The sequence below is a fragment of the Emydura macquarii genome, unplaced genomic scaffold (assembly GCF_026122565.2).
Source record: "Emydura macquarii macquarii isolate MOO-44397 ecotype Brisbane River unplaced genomic scaffold, CSIRO-AGI_Emac_v2 contig_1253, whole genome shotgun sequence".
Taxonomy (NCBI): domain Eukaryota; kingdom Metazoa; phylum Chordata; order Testudines; family Chelidae; genus Emydura; species Emydura macquarii.
Window position 1 is genome coordinate 60446295 of NW_027131390.1, and position 19162 is coordinate 60465456.

Sequence of the window (19162 nt, forward strand, 5' to 3'; positions counted from 1 at the left end):
TCTTTTTAAATTTAAAAAACACCTGTAAACATAACGTTTTGTTCCAGGTCAAATGAAATGTTTCATTCAATCCATAACTAAATTCATATGATATTTTTGTAATCCAAGAAATTTAAAACATTTTCATTTTGGTTCTATTCAAATTGGATATTTCACGCAGTTCTAATAAGGCATGTTGTACAATGAATTTCTGTTAAACTAAATTATCTATATTGAGAAAATCTTCCAGAGGTGTTACTTTAGCACACTGTTTTGTAAAAGGAATTGGAAGTGGGGATGGGAAATCACTATTTTGATGATTTATGAAATTCGTTGTTGTAAGGTGGGACCTAATATGAATAACTATTGGAATGCAATGACAAAAAACAGACTCATCCATTTATATTTATTATTATATTTTTCAAAGCACTGTGATAACCCAATATACCACTCAATAGTCCAACTTTTCTGAAGTGTCACTATAATGAAACATAAAGGAATCATATTCCAGAAGATGGCACTCTGTGTCCAGAAATTCAGTGTCTGGATTTTATGGTTTAGAAGAAGGCAATTCCCCCATCAATATGAATGTTTCTTCTTAAATCACAATACTAAACTTGACTCTGCTCATTGCTTTTATGCCTTTAGATGCCATTGTGTTATAAAATTCATGTGAGATGTAATACAACTGCTATTTTTATTTGCCTGACTTTTCATTACAAATTTGAATAATTATAGTTTATGCATCTTTAACATATCTTTTTTAAAGCAAAACATATTAATGAGAATGAAATTACTTTGTAATTTAATTTCTACTTTTCATAAATTAAATAACTAGAAAAAGAGGAGTGTTAATTTTTGTGGGAAAGAAATTCAAGATCGTGTTTTAAAAAAACCTGAGAAAAATGCCTATGGTAGATTAAAAGAGATTTGTAGGAACTACAGATGTTAGTATATGATTATTGTAACAGGTTTGAAACACTGTTTGTAATACTGTTTCTTTTCCTGCAAGTGATCAAACAAATGACACCAATGTTTTGAATGTCTGAGATCAATGGCATTCTTATTTATTCTTGATGCTTCCCCAGAACTGTAGGTAAGAAATCCATGTTGAAACTTGAAATCTTTAATTTTTCACTTGCTTCTTCTTCACATATGAAAAGAATCTAAACATAACCAGGAAAGATCTCCCTTTTCATATTTGGCAGCATTCAGTTTTGATGAATTGCAAGATCAATTGTACTCAGAAAAAATGCTGATGATGTACATACTAAGAAAGGAAACCAAAGACTTTGTCCTTTGACAATGTGTAGGGTGTATTGTAATATGCAGTTTTAAATGTTGTCTCATAAAACCAATTATTAGCTGTGTCTGAATTTTGACAGCTCAGTTTATCTATATACGGTTGAAAAGCATGAGCAGTTATTTAATTCAGATTGTGTTCTGGTTTGATATAATTAAAGGTGCAAATAACAGAATGCTAAGTAATTTCAGGTAGTTTTGCTCATGTAAGTATGCTTCATTTACAAGGGAACATTATGATCAGGTACTAGGCACGTGTGCTGTCTAACAGAGCCAACTACATAACCAACTAATTCTGTGTTTCATAGTAGGTAGACTGCAAGTACTCATGTCTGGTCAAAAAATTGCTAACTGAAATGGGATAATTTTAATGCTTTTTATTTAGATTTTTAATTTGCTTTTAGAGACCGGTATTTGGTAAGTAAAATATAACAATATGATTATTATTTTGGCTTATACATTGACCATAAGACCTATTAAAAGACAGATCTTGATGTACAAGCAACTTCAGATTCTCTGTAATTAGTATGACATTCATTAGAACTAACAAGTCTGCAGAACCTCTCATTTTCTTTCATTTATGGTAAATTAGATAACTCACTTAGATAATTACAATAGCTCTACTAAGCATTTGAATTAATTTTGTTTGCTAAAATTCTTGATTAATTTAGAAAGGGGTCAATACAATTCCTGACATGAATTATTTTACCTTCTATTCAGAACAAAAATATAAGAAATCCAGTTTAGGTTCAGCAATGACTCTTGCCACACATTACGGAATGTGAAAATACCCTATAATCATAGAATCATAGAGTTGGAAGGGACCTCAGGAGGTCATCTAGTTCAGCCCACTGCTCAAAGCAGGACTAACCTCAGCTAAATAATCCCAGTGAGGGTTTTGTCAAGCCGCAGCTTAAAAACCTCTAAAGATGGAGATTCCATCACCTCTCTAGGTAACCCATTCCAGTGCTTCACCACCCTCCTAGTGAAAAACTTTTCCTAATATCCAACCTAGATCTCCCCCACTGCAATTTGAGACCATTGCTCCTTGTTCTGTCATCTGCCACCATTGAGAACAGCCTAGCTCCGTCCTCCCTGGAACCCCCTTTCAGGCAGTTAAAAGCTGCTATCAAACCTCCCCTCATTCTTCTCTTCTGCAGACTAAACAAACCTAGTTCCCTCAGCCTCTCCTCATAAGTCTTGTGCTCCAGCCCCCTAATCATTTTTGTTGCCCTCTGCTGGACTCTCTCCAACTTGTCCACATCCTTTTTGTAGTGGGGGGCCCAAAACTGGACACAATACTCCAAATGCGACCTCACCAATGCCGAATAGAGGGGAATAATCACTTCCCGCAATCTGCTGGCAATGCTCCTCCTAATGCAGCCCAATATGCTATTAGCCTTCTTGGCAACCAGGGCACACTGCTGACTCATATCCAGCTTCTTATCCATGGTAACCCCCAGGTCCTTTTCTGCAGAACTGCTGCCTAGCTAGTCAGTCCCCAGTTTGTAGCTGTGTATGGGATTCTTCCATCCAAAGTGCAGGACTCTGCACTTGTCCTTGTTGAACCTCATCAGTTTTCTTTTGGCCCAATCCTCCAATTTGTTTAGGTCCTTCTGTATCCTATCCCTACCTTCCAGGGTATCTACCACTCCCCCTAGCTTAGTGTCATTGGCAGACTTGCTGAGGGTGCAATCTACCCCATCCTCTAGATCATTAATGAAGATGTTGAACAAAACCGGCCCCAGCACCGACCCCTGGAGCGCTCCACTTGTGACCAGCTGCCAGCTAGACATGGAGCCATTGATCACTACTCGTTGAGCCCTATGCTCTAGCCAGTTCTCTATCCATTTTATAGTCCATTCATCCAACCCATACTTCTTTATCTTGCTGATAAGAATACTGTGAGAGACCATATCAAAAGCTTTGCCAAAGTCAAGGTATATCACTTCTACCGCTTTCCCCACATCCACAGAGCCAGTCACCTCTTCACAGAAAGCAATCAGGTTGGTCAGGCATGACTTTCCCTTGGTGAATCCATGTTGACTGTTCCTGATCACCTTCCTCTCTTCCAAGTGCCTTAAAATGGATTCCTTGAGGACCTGCTCCATGATTTTTCCAGGGATTGAGGTGAGGCTGACCGGTCTGTAGTTCCCTGGATCCTCTTTCCTCCCTTTCTTGAAGATGGGCATTATATTTGCTTTTTTCCAGTCATAAGGGACCTCCCCTGATTGCCACGAGCTTTTAAAGATAATAGCCAATGGCTCTGAAATCACATCAGCCCAACTCCCTCAGCACCCTCGGGTGCATTGCATCTGGCCCCATGGACTTGTGTATGTCCAATCTTTCTAAATAGTCTTGGACCTGTTTCTTCAGCACTGTGGGATGTTCACCTCCTTCCCATTCTGTGCCGCCCAGTGCAGTAGTCTGGAGCTGACCTTTTCTGTGAAGACAGAGGCAAAAAAGGCATTGAGTACCTCAGCTTTCTCCACATCCTCTGTCACTAGGTTGCCTCCCCCTTCTGTAAGGGGCCCACACTTTCCCTAATCTTCCTCTTGTTGGTAACATACCTGTAGAAAGCCTTCTTGTTCCCCTTCACGTCCCTTGCTAGCTGCAACTCCAGTTGTGCTTTGGCCTTCCTGATTTCATTCCTGCATGTTCGAGCAGCATTTTTATACTCCTCCCTAGTCATCTGACCAAGTTTCCACTTCTTGTAAGCTTCTTTTTTGTGTTTAAGTTCACCAAAGACTTCTTTGTTAAGCCAAACTGGACGCCTACTATATTTGCTATTTTTTCTGCACATCGGGATGGTTTGTTCCTGTGCCCTCAATAAGGTTTCTTTAAAGAATAGCCAGCTCTCTTGGATTTCTTTCCCCCTAATATTAGCCTCCCAGGGGATCCTGCCCATCAGCTCCCTGAGGGAGTCAAAGTCTGCTTTTCTGAAGTCCATGGTCCGTATCCTGCTGTTCTTCTTTCTTCCTTTTGTCAGGATCCTGAACTTGACCATCTCATGGTCACTGCTGCCTAGGTTGCCATCCACTTCTACTTCCCCTACCAAATCTTCCCTATTTGTGAACAGCAGGTCAAGAGAAGCACGGCCCCTAGTTGGTTGCTCCAGCACTTGCACCAGGAAGTTGTCTGCAACACTATCCAAAAACTTCCTGGATTGTTTGTGCTCTGCTGTATTGCCTTTCCAGCAGATGTCAGGATGATTGAAGTCCCACAGGAGAATCAGGTCCTGTGAACTGGAAACTTTCCCTAGTTGACTGAAGAAAGCCTCATCTACCTCATCCTCCTGGTCTGGTGGTCTGTAACAGACACCCACCACGATATCACCCGTATTGTTCTTGCTTCTAAGCTTAACCCAGAGACTCTCAACTGGCTTATCTCCAGTTTCATACTGGAGCTCAGAGCAATCATAGAGCTCTCTTATATACAGTGCAACTCCTCCACCCTTTCGCCCCTGCCTGTCCTTTCTGAACAGTTTATACCCATCCATGAGAGTGCTCCAGTCGTGTGAGTTACTCCACCAAGTCTCAGTTATTCTAATCATGTCATAGTTTCTTGACTGTGCCAGGACTTCCAATTCCTCCTGCTTGTTTCCCAGGCTTCTTGCATTTGTGTATAGGCATTTGAGATAACTAGCCGATTGCCCTACTTTCTAAGTATGAATCAGGAAGCCTTCCCTGCTGCATCCTCCTCCTTCTGCTTCCTTGTGGTGTCCCACTTCCCTACTTACCTTCGGGCTTAGGTCTCCGTCCCCCATCAAACCTAGTTTAAATTCCTCCTCACTAGGTTAGCCAGCCTGTCCGCAAAGATACTCTTCCCTCTCTTCGTTAGGTGAATCCCGTCTCTTCCTAGTAATCCTTCTTCCTGGAACAACATCCCATGATCAATAATACTTCTCTTTCTTTTATATTTTAAAAAGCAACACCCCTCTTTAAAATTTAGTAATTGGTGATCAAGTCTGGCATTCTAACTCTGTTATTTAACCATATTGATCCTTCATTGAAGGAAAAAGCCTGCCACCCACCCACACTTTCCCCATCTCAATATTTCTGACAGAGTGTTTGTAATGTTTTACACAAGGGAGAAGGTAATTCTGACCTGTGCCGAGATCTTTTGATACCTTAAACCATGATATTTGATTACCTCTTAGAAAGGGTAATTATCAATGTTGTTAGCCATAAAATTATCTAGAGGCTGTTCTTAAAAAATCCATCTAAATCCCTTTCTTTGATCTTCTATATTAGTGAATAATATTGGCTGACTACAGATTATGGATCAGATCTTCAGTTGGTGTGAATATATGTAGCTCCATTGAAGTAAATGGAGCTATGGAGACATAGATCAGTTTAGGATTTGATCCTGTGTTTTAGATCATATTTTCATATAGTAATTGTGGATGATTAAAAAATTCCCTTTCTGCCTTCTATTAACCAACCTTCTTAAAAAAATCAGATGTTGGAGAAGATTAATATAAAACACTTAGAGTAAATGGTACTTTGGGTTAAAGCAAAATTTCAAATAAAATAAACTGGACTTCCCATGTCACAGTGCAAACTACTCAGTATGATATCAACCTTTTTTGAGTGGAATAATTTCATTTTGTTTTTCAGGACAAACATGTTCTGACAGTGGTGATGATAGACAAGATGTTGGAAAAGCTAAAAAAGTGCAATGAATTGCTGGAACTAATTCTTAAGGGACTTAATGAATACTTAGAAAAGAAGCGCCTTTTCTTCCCCAGATTCTTTTTCTTATCCAACGATGAACTCCTTGAGATCCTTTCAGAAACCAAAGATCCTACACGGTACAGTAATATTTGATGCATGTATGAGGCTCCTAATACATGGAAGTTAAGGATATGGTCCTGTAGCTGCTCTATGCATAGACCTCTCATTTTATTCATTGAGACTTATGCATATGAAGTAACTACAAAAATAGTCCTTGAGTTATCAAGAAAGAATCCAAACCAAAGGTTTTACTTTTAAAACATGTATTAATTAAATTCAGATAAATTTTGCCAAACTATTCACCCATTTGCACACTAGAACAATTCAGTAAAGTTAGAGTCAAGGTAGAGACTGAAAGCTAAGTTAGGAAAAGAGCATAGGATTCCTGCTATGGAGGACTGATGTAGAGACTGGGAAATCTCTGACAATACTAAGCATTGGAGTTTTATTCTTTTTTGGTACAATTTAGCCCAATAATCTGCAAATACCCGCTGCACAGCATCTTACCCCACAAGTAGTTCCATTGTAGTCAATGAAAGTACTTGTTAAGTAAGGTGACATTCAGTTGTGCATAAGGGCATTGGAGTTTGGCACTCAATGTGTAGTGAATGCAGCAGAAGGTTGTAAATTGAACAGTGAGCATAAAAATGAATGTTGAACAACTGACTCATTCACTGAGAATTGTCCATACTGTGCAATGAATGAGATAGAGGACTTTGTGGGAACAAAACCAAAAAAAAAAAAAGGGGGGGGGGGGAAGAACTATCCTATCATGTAATGAATGACTTTACTGTAATTTATATGCACAAGGAGCAGAATTAAGGTTGCAAGTTTTTTGATCACTTCACTTGCTGCATTGTTTTAATGTAATTATTTATATGGAATGTATATCTAAGTGACAAGGGGTTTTATATAATATAGGAAGACTAACAGCTAAACCAGTGGTGCTTAATTATGTTTGAGTTGCTGAGGACCTCAACAGTGTTTTAATTATTTTAAATTGGTCTTTAAAAACATTTGGGTGTGTGTGTTTGTGTGTGTGTAAATCTAACATTAGCAGGTTAAAATGTTTTTCTAAAGTAAATTCCTCAACAATACTTTTAAGAAGTACATTCAGGTCTTCTTTTATAGTATTGGTGGAAAATAGTTTGGCTGCGCTTTAATGTAAAATTTGGTTATTTATGTAGTCTTAATTTCTGTATATTTTGTTTTATTTTCTGCAGGGTAAACCCTCACTTGAAAAAGTGTTTTGAAGGAATTGCAAGTGTAGAGTTTACTGATGTTTTAGACATTACACATATAAAAAGTAGTGAAGGAGAGGTTGTGGAACTCATAGACACAATCTCAACATCTAAAGCTAGAGGTCAGGTTGAAAAGTGGCTTGTTGAGTTGGAAACAGCTATGATAAATTCTATCCACAAGGTAATAAACTATATTCTATTTTATTCTGTGTGCAATAAAACATGATGAAGCAGTCTGTATCATTAGAACAATCAAGCAAGGTAATCCATTGTAGAAATGGCATTGTGTGTTACACATAGTACAAAATTACTATATTCACTTGGTCCCAATTCAGGAAATCACTTAGGAATATGCTTTGAAGTCAGTGGGACTTAACGATATTCTTACACTTAAGCATATACTTAATTGCTTTGCTCACATGGGGCATTTAAGCACAGCATAGAGGCAAGAAAATCCTCTGGCCTGCCTTTTGTTTTGACCTGGGCTGGTGGTTCTACCAGAAGTGCTCTGAAATGCTAGCATTACATTTCATAGCTCTTATGACCAGATCTTTAGATGCTAAGGGTATGTATACACTGCAATTAGGAACCTGCGGCTGGCCCATGCCAGCTGGTTTGGGTTTGCCGGACTTGGGCTCAGGGGGTGTTTAATTGCGGTGGAAGCATTTGAGCTTGAGCTCCAAGAGTCTGGGCTCCAAGAGTCTACACTTCAATTAAACAGCCCCATAGCCTGAGCCCTGTGAGCCTGAGTCAGTTGACTTGGGCCAGCCACGGGTGTTTAATTGCAGTGTAGGAACACCCTAAATGTCTGATGCTGTGAGATGCTGAACTCCCTCAAATTCTTCAATCACTATCTCACAGGACCTTATTTGGAAAAGAATCTGAATAAAAATATATGATGGAAGCCTTAATCAAGGATGTCTTCAATTCTGAAATCTTTTATAATCTTAATTTTTCTTCTATTTGTACTATGATTCTCTAAATATTGTAAAATAATACTGAGACTATATAATGTGATTAGTAAGTCATCTAGAAAGGATAGCTTGAAAGAGAGCTAAAAATCAAATCATGTACATCTTGTATTGGATGAAGATATTGTAAGTTATTAGCAGGTTTTTTGTGCCTTAATTTTATGTATTGCTCTTTTTCATCCCAGCTTAACACTTCAGTGTCTGAATCTAGTTACTGAGAAATCAGTCTCTCTAACTGTTAAAAATGCAGAGTAAAACGCTTTTTGATTCATTCAGAGACATCCAAAGCTTTAAAATAATGCAAACCCTGCTCAGATTTTAAATGAATAATTTCCATTCTGTTGTTTTTCTCTTTCTCATAAGCGGTGGGGAGGAAGGGTGATCTTTTGGTTAAGACACTAGACTGGAAATCAAGAGATCCAAGTTCAATAATTTCCTGTGTGACTTTGGTAATATCAGTCTCTCTGCATCTCACTTTCATCTGTAAAATGATGATGATACATGATGGAATGTTGTGAATGATTTGTCATATTGATCCATTTGGTCTGGTATTATAAGAACATAAGATTGGCTATACTAGGTCAGACCGATGGTCCATTTAGCTCAGTATCCTGTCTTCCAACAGTGGTCAGTGCCAGATGCTTTGGAGGGAATGAACGGAACAGGGAAATTATGGAGTGATTGATCCTCTCTTATCCAGTCCTAGCTCTGGCAGTGAGAGGTTGCATCCCTGACCATTTTGGCTAATAGCCACTGATGGATTTATCTTCCATGAACTTATCTAATTCTTTGTTGAACCCTTTATACTTTTGGTCTTCACAACATCCCCTGGCAACAAATTCCATAGGCTGAATATGCGTTATGTGAAGAAGTATTTCCTTAGGTTTGTTTTAAACCTGCTGTCTATTAATTTCATTGGGTGACTCCTGGTGATGTACCCAGTACTTGATACATCAGAGGAAGGCAAGATGAACCTTGCAAATTGTTAGGGCACAAGCAAAGGAGGATGAGGATTCCTTTTTGATATTCACAGTCATTCAGTGCATGCCTTAAAACATGAGATTTGATTCTTCCTATAATTATTTTGCTTGCATTTCTACTAACTTGTGTGGTCAGAAAATTATCCAAACAATTTAAGTGCAGTCATATTCATTGTCTTAGTGCTTCATGCTGCAGTGAATTCCACAGGTTAATTATTATCCTTATAAATAGGACTTTCATTAATTCATTTTAAATTTATAGTCCTTTAATTTCATTGAGTGCCCCTTGTTCTTGAACTAAATGGCAAGATTGTAGGTCTGGCTGAATCTCAACAAAGATTAAATTGAGAGACTGACCAGTTTTCATTAGGGCTTTCTTAATTAAGAATACCTTAACAAAGAGTCATTTAACTCTTCTTTGTTCCAGGCTAGATAATTCTAGCCTTCTAATTCTAATCTTTCATCATATGCAAATCCTGTCACACCTCTAACCATCTTTGTCGCCTTTCTCTGGATCTTTTCAATTTCTGCTTTATCTTTTTTAATGTGAAGTGTTTAAAATTCCACATTGCATTCCCGGATACAATCTTACTGGTTTCCATACATAGTTTCACTATATCATGGTGCTCTGAAACAGATAAAATTAAAATTAAAATAAAAAAATTGTTTTAATGTATATTAATATAGAGAATTTATTACTCTTGGATTAAATGAAAAAATGCTAGCCATATTCTGTTGATGAAAAAACTGTATATGTGTATGAATGCAAGACACTCATTTTCTATAGAGAGAGATTCCTCCTAGGAGGGTCATAAATTTATCTGCTGGTTTTTAGTGCTAAATGATACATTTGCGTCTCAGGATTGGGTAGAAGAAGCTTGACAGCCCCCTATTAACTCTTGGCCAGATTGTTCCCCAAAACTGAGCGGCACTGATAGGGAAGCAGACTTTCAGCCCTGATCTCTCTCTATCCCACTTTAGCAGGGGAAATCGCTCACCTTTGTGGCACTACCCTGCCTACAACAGACCCCTACGGAGAGCCCTCAGATGGATCATGAATCTGTGGTGGAAGGAATGGGGCTGGTAATGTGGACATAGTCCACAACTCTGAGGCCCCTGGGGAATCTAGTATAAAGTCAATGCAGCTTGGTTCTATTAACTTTTCACAGCTCTCCCCCGTAGCCTAGGAATCTTCCTTTGTAAGGGGTTCCAGAGGCAACATGAGCTAAAGATTCCTTGACAGCACAACTCTAATGGATCCCTGCAGTATTGGCACTATAGGGAGGGTCCTAGAGTCAGCATAAAAGCCCAGAGGATATGTGTGGATGACTCTAGCCACCTGTGGATCCATGAGATTCAGAGGATTAGGCAGCAGAACTCTTTCCAATCTGCAAGGTTGCACCTCCACCCAAAATGGAAAAATTAAAGGAAAATTCCACAAGCGGGACGCTTGCAAAGTTTTCTTCTTCCAGATCGTCATCCCATGGATGCACAGAAGAAGTCAATTACTCCAGTGCATTTGTAGAAGTGTGTATACATTGTTTTTTTGTGATTTTGTTATTGACTTCTCCATTTCTATAGGTGATATACAAGTAACTATTGTAGAAGATGAAAACCTACTTTGAATGACTGAGGGATCTTGGAGGATATATAATGTAGATCAGAATATCTTAACAAACCCTGTCAGTTTCACAGTGGAAGAACATTGAGTGGTCTGTCTCCTCAAAAACAGATTATTCCATTTTTGATTATGTGCATACATACATCTGGGGACAGGATCAATTCTTAAATCAGTAGCTTAATACTGTTTTATAAACAACTCTGTTATTCACTTCTAATTCACAAAAATTAGTGTGCAGTATATATATATATTAGGGTGCAGTCTGTGCTCCCAACTCTTGTCTGTTACACTCAGTGTTCACATAAAGCTGACATTAAGAGTAGGAATGGAGAGTAAGGACTACAGAAGTTTTAGGATAAAATTAGCAATTCTCACGGTGAATTTGTATTGTATCATTTAAATGTAGTCTTCTCAGCATCCCATATAGCCAGTCTTTTGTTCTATATTATTTTGACATTCTCTTTGGTGTCAGCACACAATTTTTTTAAGCAAATTTAAAGTTGAAAGTTTCAGGTTAGTTTTTCACTTCAATTTAAATCTGTTGGTGGCTTGTTGAGGTTCTTTGAATGTAGTGCTTGGTTTTGTATATTGACTTGAGTTCATATATTTTATTTAGATGAGCTAAATGCTAAGCTTGTCAAATCTATGGGCTAAATTCTGCTAGTAGTTATGTGTTCCATTTCTGTTGATGCCACTGGGACTTACAACTACAAAACTAATAATAGACTTTAGCTCAAATGCTTCATCATCTATGATTGCCTTGCTTTAGATCACTTGCAGAAATAAAAAAATGTAAAGATTTAATCAATGAAAGACCTCAACTTTGCTTATAAATTTTGCTGATGGGCAAAAAGCCTTGACTGTGATCTCAAAGCAGTTTTACTCCAGTGCAGCTACATTGATTTCAGTTGGGTTACTCTTAATTTACTTTTGTGTAAATGAGAGGAGAATCAGGACATTTATTCCATGACTAAAATCCAAACTGGAACCTTTTCATACTTTAGAATTGGATTTGGGATTAAAATGTCCAGGCACAAATATCCCTTCAATTTTAGTTTCATATAGGATCTAAAATTGAAGGGGGTGGCTGTTTTCCAGTTTAAGTTTGCTGTTTTTGCAAGATGTTTTGCAAGATGTTTGGTTCCTGATGATAAAATCCAATGAGACTATCTAATGAGTTTCCCACCATTCAAGATCTTGGGAATTTTGTTGGATCAGTTGATTGATCTTTTGAGATTTCCACCATCATGGGCTAAAATTTTGAGAGATTTCCTGTGAGATTTAGTGTTGTGGAACTGAGCTTGGAACTGAATCTTAGCCCTGATTCAGCTCTGACTCTCAATACTAAAGTCTGTCTCTGTGTCTCAACTTTTCACTATGTTTCTCCCCATAACTAGGTGATTGCAGATGCAATTGAAGCCTATCCAAGAACTCTACGTATTAACTGGGTGAGGGACTGGCCAGGGCAGACAGTTCTTTGTGTATCCCAGGCTTTCTGGACTTCGGAGGTTCAAAAATCTATTAGAAACGGCCAACAGGTAAACATTTTTTAAAGTTTATAAGAACAATTTAAGTTGCTCTCACATAAAACTGAAGTAATGCAGTGGTGAATGGGTCCATGTTGTATAAACCAGTTGAGTTCAGAAATATAATAGATGGATATCCATATGGGGTGTAACTGTTATGTTTTTGAATATCCACTTGAAAGATGTACCTGAATTGTTACCCTTGGAGAATATGAAGAAAATAATTACTTCTCTACTCTATGTAACGTTGCTTCAGAATTCAAACTATATCAGAATGGAGCTTCTTGAACAACTGTACATATATCTCAATGATGTGAATAGGCCAGATATGTGCCATCAATGGCTATTAGTCAAGATGATGAAGGATGCAATTTCACACTCAGAGCGATTCTAAACCTTTGACTACCAAAAGCTGGGAGTGGAAAACAGGGATGGATCACTCCAAAGTTGCATAGTTCTGTACACTCTCCCTGAAGCTCTTGTATGGGCCACCGTCAGAGACAGAATACTGGGCAAGATGGACCGTGGTTTGACCCAGTATGGCAGCTACTATGTTCTTATGTTCAAGATTCTCAGGTGATGTAAATTGGCATAGGTCTATGATCTAGCTCTACTTGTCTCCGATTTAAAGTGTTTAGTACTTTTGCTAAATATGGGATTGGACCAGCAAAATGGATCTGAACTACCCTCAACTTTGGGAAAGTTTGGATCTTGATCCAGCTATGGATCAGAACTTGTGACCTGGGTCTTTCAATGGGGAAAGGTTGCTTAAGGCACTGAACTGGGATTCAGTATATGTAATTTTGTTGACCAGCTTCTCTCTCCATACATCACTAATGGGTTAAAGACTCCCATCTGTGGGATCCAGAGCTGGTCAAATATTGTTGCTGGCGGTTCCAGAACAAAACCACAGGTCATCAGATTTTCTGACTCCAGTGATGGAATGAGTTGGCAGTTCAGTGTTTCTCCCAATCATTTTATTTTATAACTTTAATTAGTATTGATTTTTGTGCAACAACAACTTGTTATCTTTCTTCCTTCTGCTTCCCTTCCTGGATTGGGTATTTGGCAGCATGATGGATTCAACCATCTGGATCCACCACTGTAGTGCCTTGTCTCCAGGATCCCCTTCCCCACTCAGGCATGGCAGTGGTATCCCACAAACGCTGGGCTAGAGCCAAGCAGTGTTTCCTCTATAAGGCAGCACTCTCAAGCCCTACAGAGAGCAAATTATGCCCTATTTGTTCAGAGCTAGCTGACCCTAGCACTGCCAGGACATAGAGCTCTGAGTTTGGCCTGCATGTTGTATTCATAACCCATGTCCTGAGGAGCCTCGACTCTAGTACAGAAAAGCCCAATCAAGAGTCTCTAAACATTTCAGGGAGAAAATTCTGAGGGCAAGCATGACTCTATCCAGCTCAGGTGATAGGTCCTGCAACAGACTTGGGCTGGAGCAGGAAAACGCCCTGAAAGGATCCAAAAGTCACTCCTGTGAAGTCCTAACTCAGGTTACTGTGTAATAGAAATTATTCCTATCTGGCTTTCAGTACAAGGACCCTTTCTCTACCTGGGAAAGAAGCTCAGATTATGAAAGGTGGGAAAGGGTTCCCTTCTCTACCCCTCCCCTAATCCACAGGCTGGCTTCACCTTAAAGCATAAAGAGCTTTTTCAGGCAATGTTGGACCAGAACAGATGCATATGAAGATTCCACTCCCCAGAAAGCTGCACTATCATGGGATTACAGAAGGATAAGAAAGAAATCATTTCCTGTGTTCAAAATGACTCGAGATATACCTAGTAAAGCCCTGAGTGGTACTAGGTTGCTCCTTTAATATGTTCATAGGTGCTAGCCAGGTGCAGGTAGGAAACATACAGGCTCCTGGGGACATCTATCATACTACTTCCACAATCCAAGTATTTGTACCAGTACCTCTCTTTGGTTGAACAGGACAATAGTGTGTTACCTCCCCTTTGTAAACAGCCAAGGGCAGTATGCTACATCCTCCTCCTAAAACAAAACAAAAGCCTGAAGGACTTTTCCAAGACAGCATAGCAGTGGCTTGCAAGGAACTCAATAACAAAATACTTCCCTTTTCCTAAGGAACATGATTTCCTGTACAAGCCTTCTTTGAGGAACACCATAAGATCCAAATGAGGACTTCTGATTAAAACCAAATGTTAAACTAAAATGTTATATAAAAACAAAGATATTTACTACATTTTGAAAAAGTTGGTACAGCAGTAGTTCCACCTGTGAAAAACAGTCACACCTTCCTTCCAAAAGACTCTATAAACCATAACCAGGATGATACACTGCATACTTATTTAAGGTTTTTGATATATTTAATGAGAAAAGCCTACTTGGTGGCAAACAAATGGCTCATGATTAGGGATATGATCCTTGCTCACAGTGAGATGTCTTGGATTCTGTCTTGGTCAAACCCTTGATGTGATTTGTGATCAGAGCAATGGCTTCTAACTTGGTGGCTACAAGGAAGCCATGGTACACACATGAATAGCAATCATTCATCCTAAACAGTTATCTTATGCATCCAAACTTACAGATGAGGAGCTGTTTGTGGAAACAGTAGAGAAATTAGTGGCTGAGATAGCAGAGAGGCCTCAACCTTTACAATGAAAGGCTTCACCTTAAAGCATAAAGAGCTTTTTCAGGCAACGTTGGACCAGAACAGATGCTAACATCAAGGGTATCAAACTGAGAAATATTGTCCTAGAAGAGGAAAACACCTGGAGCAGTCATTTTCAGTGGAACCTAGATAAATTTTCCTCCAAATAAACACATTCTCAGCATGACGAAGAGAAAGAGAATTTGTATATGAGAGCACACGATTCCTGTATAAGACCCTTAATTCCGATCCAGCCTCTGCATCCAGAATCTTCAGATATAGCTGATAGTAGTCACAGCAAGGCACAGGTCACAAGTTATGCACCTAGGCAACATGCCAATCAGTGTCGTGCCCAAAGAAACAGACCCATTCATAACTAGACAGGATTAATACCCACGAGTTGTTCAAAATCAAAAAAGAGCTTGTGAACCCAGTGCAGAGCATTGGTTACCTGGGGGTCCAACCAGACATGGCTCTGGCCATAATTTTACCATCATGGTAAAAATGTGCAAAGTTCCAAAACTTCATTTCGTCAGTCATTTCCTGGCAGTGGTCATCCCTTGCTAATTATCTGCAGTGGGTTGATTACTGATATTATGTATCAGCTTCAGCCTCTTGGTGGGTTTCTCTAAAATGCGTCTACAGAAATTCCTTCTGAGTACATGGAACTTTGCACTTGACGCAATGCAAGATTAAAAGTAATTTTTAGATCACATCTGAATGCCCCTTTGTGGGCAGGTAAGTACAAACATGCTGAAAGCCAACCCAGTTTGCACTGTACACCTGCTCGCTATGGAAGCAGACCTTACGAGATGGGATGTATACTTGGAAGACAAATTTAAAAAATCTCAGTGTCAGACATCCCTTAGTTCGCTTTGACAACTATATCAGTGGCGTATCTCAACAGAACAAAACAAAAAGCAATCCCACAAACATGGCCATATGAGATTGGACTGTGAACCTTTGAGTTCAATATCCTGTCTAGGACAGGGGACAGACAGTACCATCTGAATCAGAAGAAGATGCCAGAAACCACATAGCTGGCAATTACGTTGCTCACTTTGGATTTGCTAGACAGCAAAGGAACCCACATTGCACTTTGCAGAAAAGACTAGACCTCTTCAAGGAGGGGACTCCTTCATCTGTACCAGGATGACCTACAATTAACAGCATCAGTAGAGATGTGTAGTTCTGCAGGGATTCTCCTTTAGCCTCTGATACATTTTAGTATCCAGAGAGAACTCAGCTAGTAAATTTGATTAATTGATCTAGTCAAATTAATGTTTCTGGTGGGAGGGAGATAGAAAACTCTCTAGGAAAAGGACTGCCTCTTTATTTGTACAGTGCCCAGAACAATGGGGCTTTGACCTCTGGATGCTACCACAATACAAATATAATACTAATCACAAAGTTTTAGCAATCTCACCCACATTAGAGTTTCTCCAAAATGGTTGATTGGAGTCCTACAACCAAGCGCCATAGAAACCTGGGTAACAGCCCTAGTCATGTTCCTTAGGAAGGGACATCAGACTCCCTATCTGAGTACAGTATCATCAAATGCCAAAATTAATTTATATTTCAAATTAGATAAGCCTGTGGATGGCCTTTCTTGTTACCCTTAGCTCTGAAAAGCAGTGTTAGGAATTTGTTCCCCATCTATACGAGCATCACATTGCTCTTGTCGTGAGGAAAAGGTTATTCTTATAGCTCCAGAACTTTCTGTTCAAAGTAAGTTCCTCTTTCTGCAATTCCTGGGAAATAGTTTTCCTATTATTTTGTTCTAACTCTTGGTACTCCTTTGGAATGTTGTGACATAAATGGGCATGACTAGCTCTATAAAGATATATGTGAAGTATAAGGAATACACATGCCAATTGTACCCTGTTCAACGTGTACCCAAAATGGTAAAGGCTTTATGGCCTGAAAGTGGCTGCAGGTAAGATGTTAAAATCCTGCATCAGAGGGCGTGCTAAGAATCTGGGAAATTATTCACAGAAGTGCCTAGAGGGATTATGGGGAAAGAGTATGAACCTTATCTGAGAAAAATTTCCCAACCAAGTTTCCATTCCTCTACAGAGGCATCCTTTGGTAGGAAGATTGTACTGTGTTGGCTGCCGCATAATTCCTTGCTATATATGGGGGCAATTTCCATTCCTGCCTATTATTTTACCGTAACAGTAATTAAAGCTCTGCTTATCTCACATACACCCCCTCCCCTGCACACTTCTGTGATTCACTGCTCACTAATTCCCATTAGTGATGAATGAGGAGAGAAGGTTTGCAAGAGAATGAGAATTTCTTAACTGATAATTTTCTTTCTGTTAGCAACGTCTCTCCTCATTCAACCTGCCCTGGTAGTCTGGTAAATGACTACAAATTGAATTTTTTATTTAAAGGGAGACTTAGACATATAATTATCTGCAGATTAATTAAGACATATCAATATGTCTTAATGCTAATAATTGGTTGCTGGAGTGCTTTTATAGCGTTGGAAGAACTCTTTAATTGTCCTGAGCTGAAGGTCAGAGCTTAGTTTTAGAGCCTCTGGCAACACTATTGGCCTGCCTCTGAATTCCACAGGTGGGATATATCACATATTAGTGATGAATGAGGAGAGAAGCTGCTAACAACAGATTATCAGGTAAGGAATTTCTCAGTTCCATACCCAGTTCTGCCATAGATTTCATGCTTAGATAAGGTGAGTGAGGTAATATTTTTTATAGGACCTCACCCGCTTTGTCTCTCTAATATCCTGGGACCAACATGGCAACAACTACACTGCATGCTTGAGAAAATCATTTGAACTATCTTTGGGCTTGTCTGCAACAGAGGGGTTGTAAATTTTAGTCAGCACTATCTTGTCAGGCATTAACTGGCCTATGTGGACTCTGCTGATGCACACTAAAAGTTCCCTAGTTCATGTTAATGTGGTACTATTTGTACTAACAGTACTACATTAGTTAGTACTGCTGACTAGTCTGCAGCTCAAGGATTGGACTCCTCAGTCACCAGAGGACCCATATAAAATAAAACCCATGAAAGAGATCATCCTCGACTCAAGGGATCGCTGAGGACGAGTAGCTTGAAACACACATTGGTGTGAAGCAGATAAGCCCTTTGTCTGAATTTCCCATCTGTAAAACTGAGATATTACTTCACTATCTCACAGGGATGTTGTGAAGATAAATCCATGAATAATTATGAAGATATTACGATGTTACCAGCCATAGTAAAACCTATACAAAAATAATAAAATAAAGAAAATCTCTCTAACCGGCCAAAATGAAATCCTGATTCCTAACATCCCCCAGCCTTTGGAGAAGTTTGTATTTGGATCAGAAACTGGATCTAAATTTTGCAATCCTATTGCTGGGGATTTTCTCTTACATAATTGTGTGCAACTCCCATTGATTTCAGTAGGGACAGGAATGCCAACTGCTTTTGAGGCCAATATTTGGCCCTTGCTAGTGTAACAATTGAGCGAAGTTTCTAGCTGATAATTTTTCACAAAAAATAAACTATTATGCATTTTCTAGTATGTATTTGTTTCAGGAATTTCTAATATGTGCTGCCAAAATCTTTTCTGTTACATCTGCTTTCACAGAATTGTCTCTGTGAATATTAATAGCTCTATATAACTTTGAAACTATTGACAACCAAAAAATGACAACTTTGCATTATATTAATCATTAATCTGTCTTTTCTAGAATTGCTTTGGTGATTTGTGAGGAAAAAGCATATTCTTCACAGCTTTTTGTATATAGGAGAACAACCTTATTTCTTGAAACTTTCTAGTGACCATAACTTTGCTAGCTTGAATTCATTTTAAAGTGGATTAATTTTAAAAACTTCTTGTTTCTTATAGAGCACCTTTTAAAAATATATGCTGAAATTAATTCCCCCACCACCCTACCACCCCAATTTTTAAAAATAAATGTTGGGTTTTTTGCTTCCCCCTTCGTGATTAAGTGTCAAGTACCATTCTGAATAGGAATGTTTTCCTCAGTTGGGGCCTTAATTAGAGCTGGCCAGACAGTGGAAATACCTTCCCATGTAAAATGTCATAGTTTTGCAAAAAAAAAAAAAAAAAATCATCTTGAACTGGGACAAAAAAAGTCTTTTTCAGGAGATGAAAAACAGAAATTTGCAGTTTTCAGTCTGTTGTCGGACAGGATGGGT

At 38.8% G+C, this 19162-nt stretch overlaps 1 protein-coding gene across 1 annotated transcript in view; it reads left to right on the forward strand.

Moving 5' to 3' along the window:
- Window positions 1-19162, forward strand: part of DNAH7 (dynein axonemal heavy chain 7) — a 261259-nt gene that overhangs the window by 85133 nt on the left and 156964 nt on the right. Inside the window, exons 19-21 of the mRNA XM_067548990.1 lie at window positions 5901-6094; window positions 7241-7439; window positions 12228-12368. Of these exons, the coding sequence (XP_067405091.1) occupies window positions 5901-6094; window positions 7241-7439; window positions 12228-12368 (534 nt within the window). The remainder of the gene's footprint in view (window positions 1-5900; window positions 6095-7240; window positions 7440-12227; window positions 12369-19162) is intronic.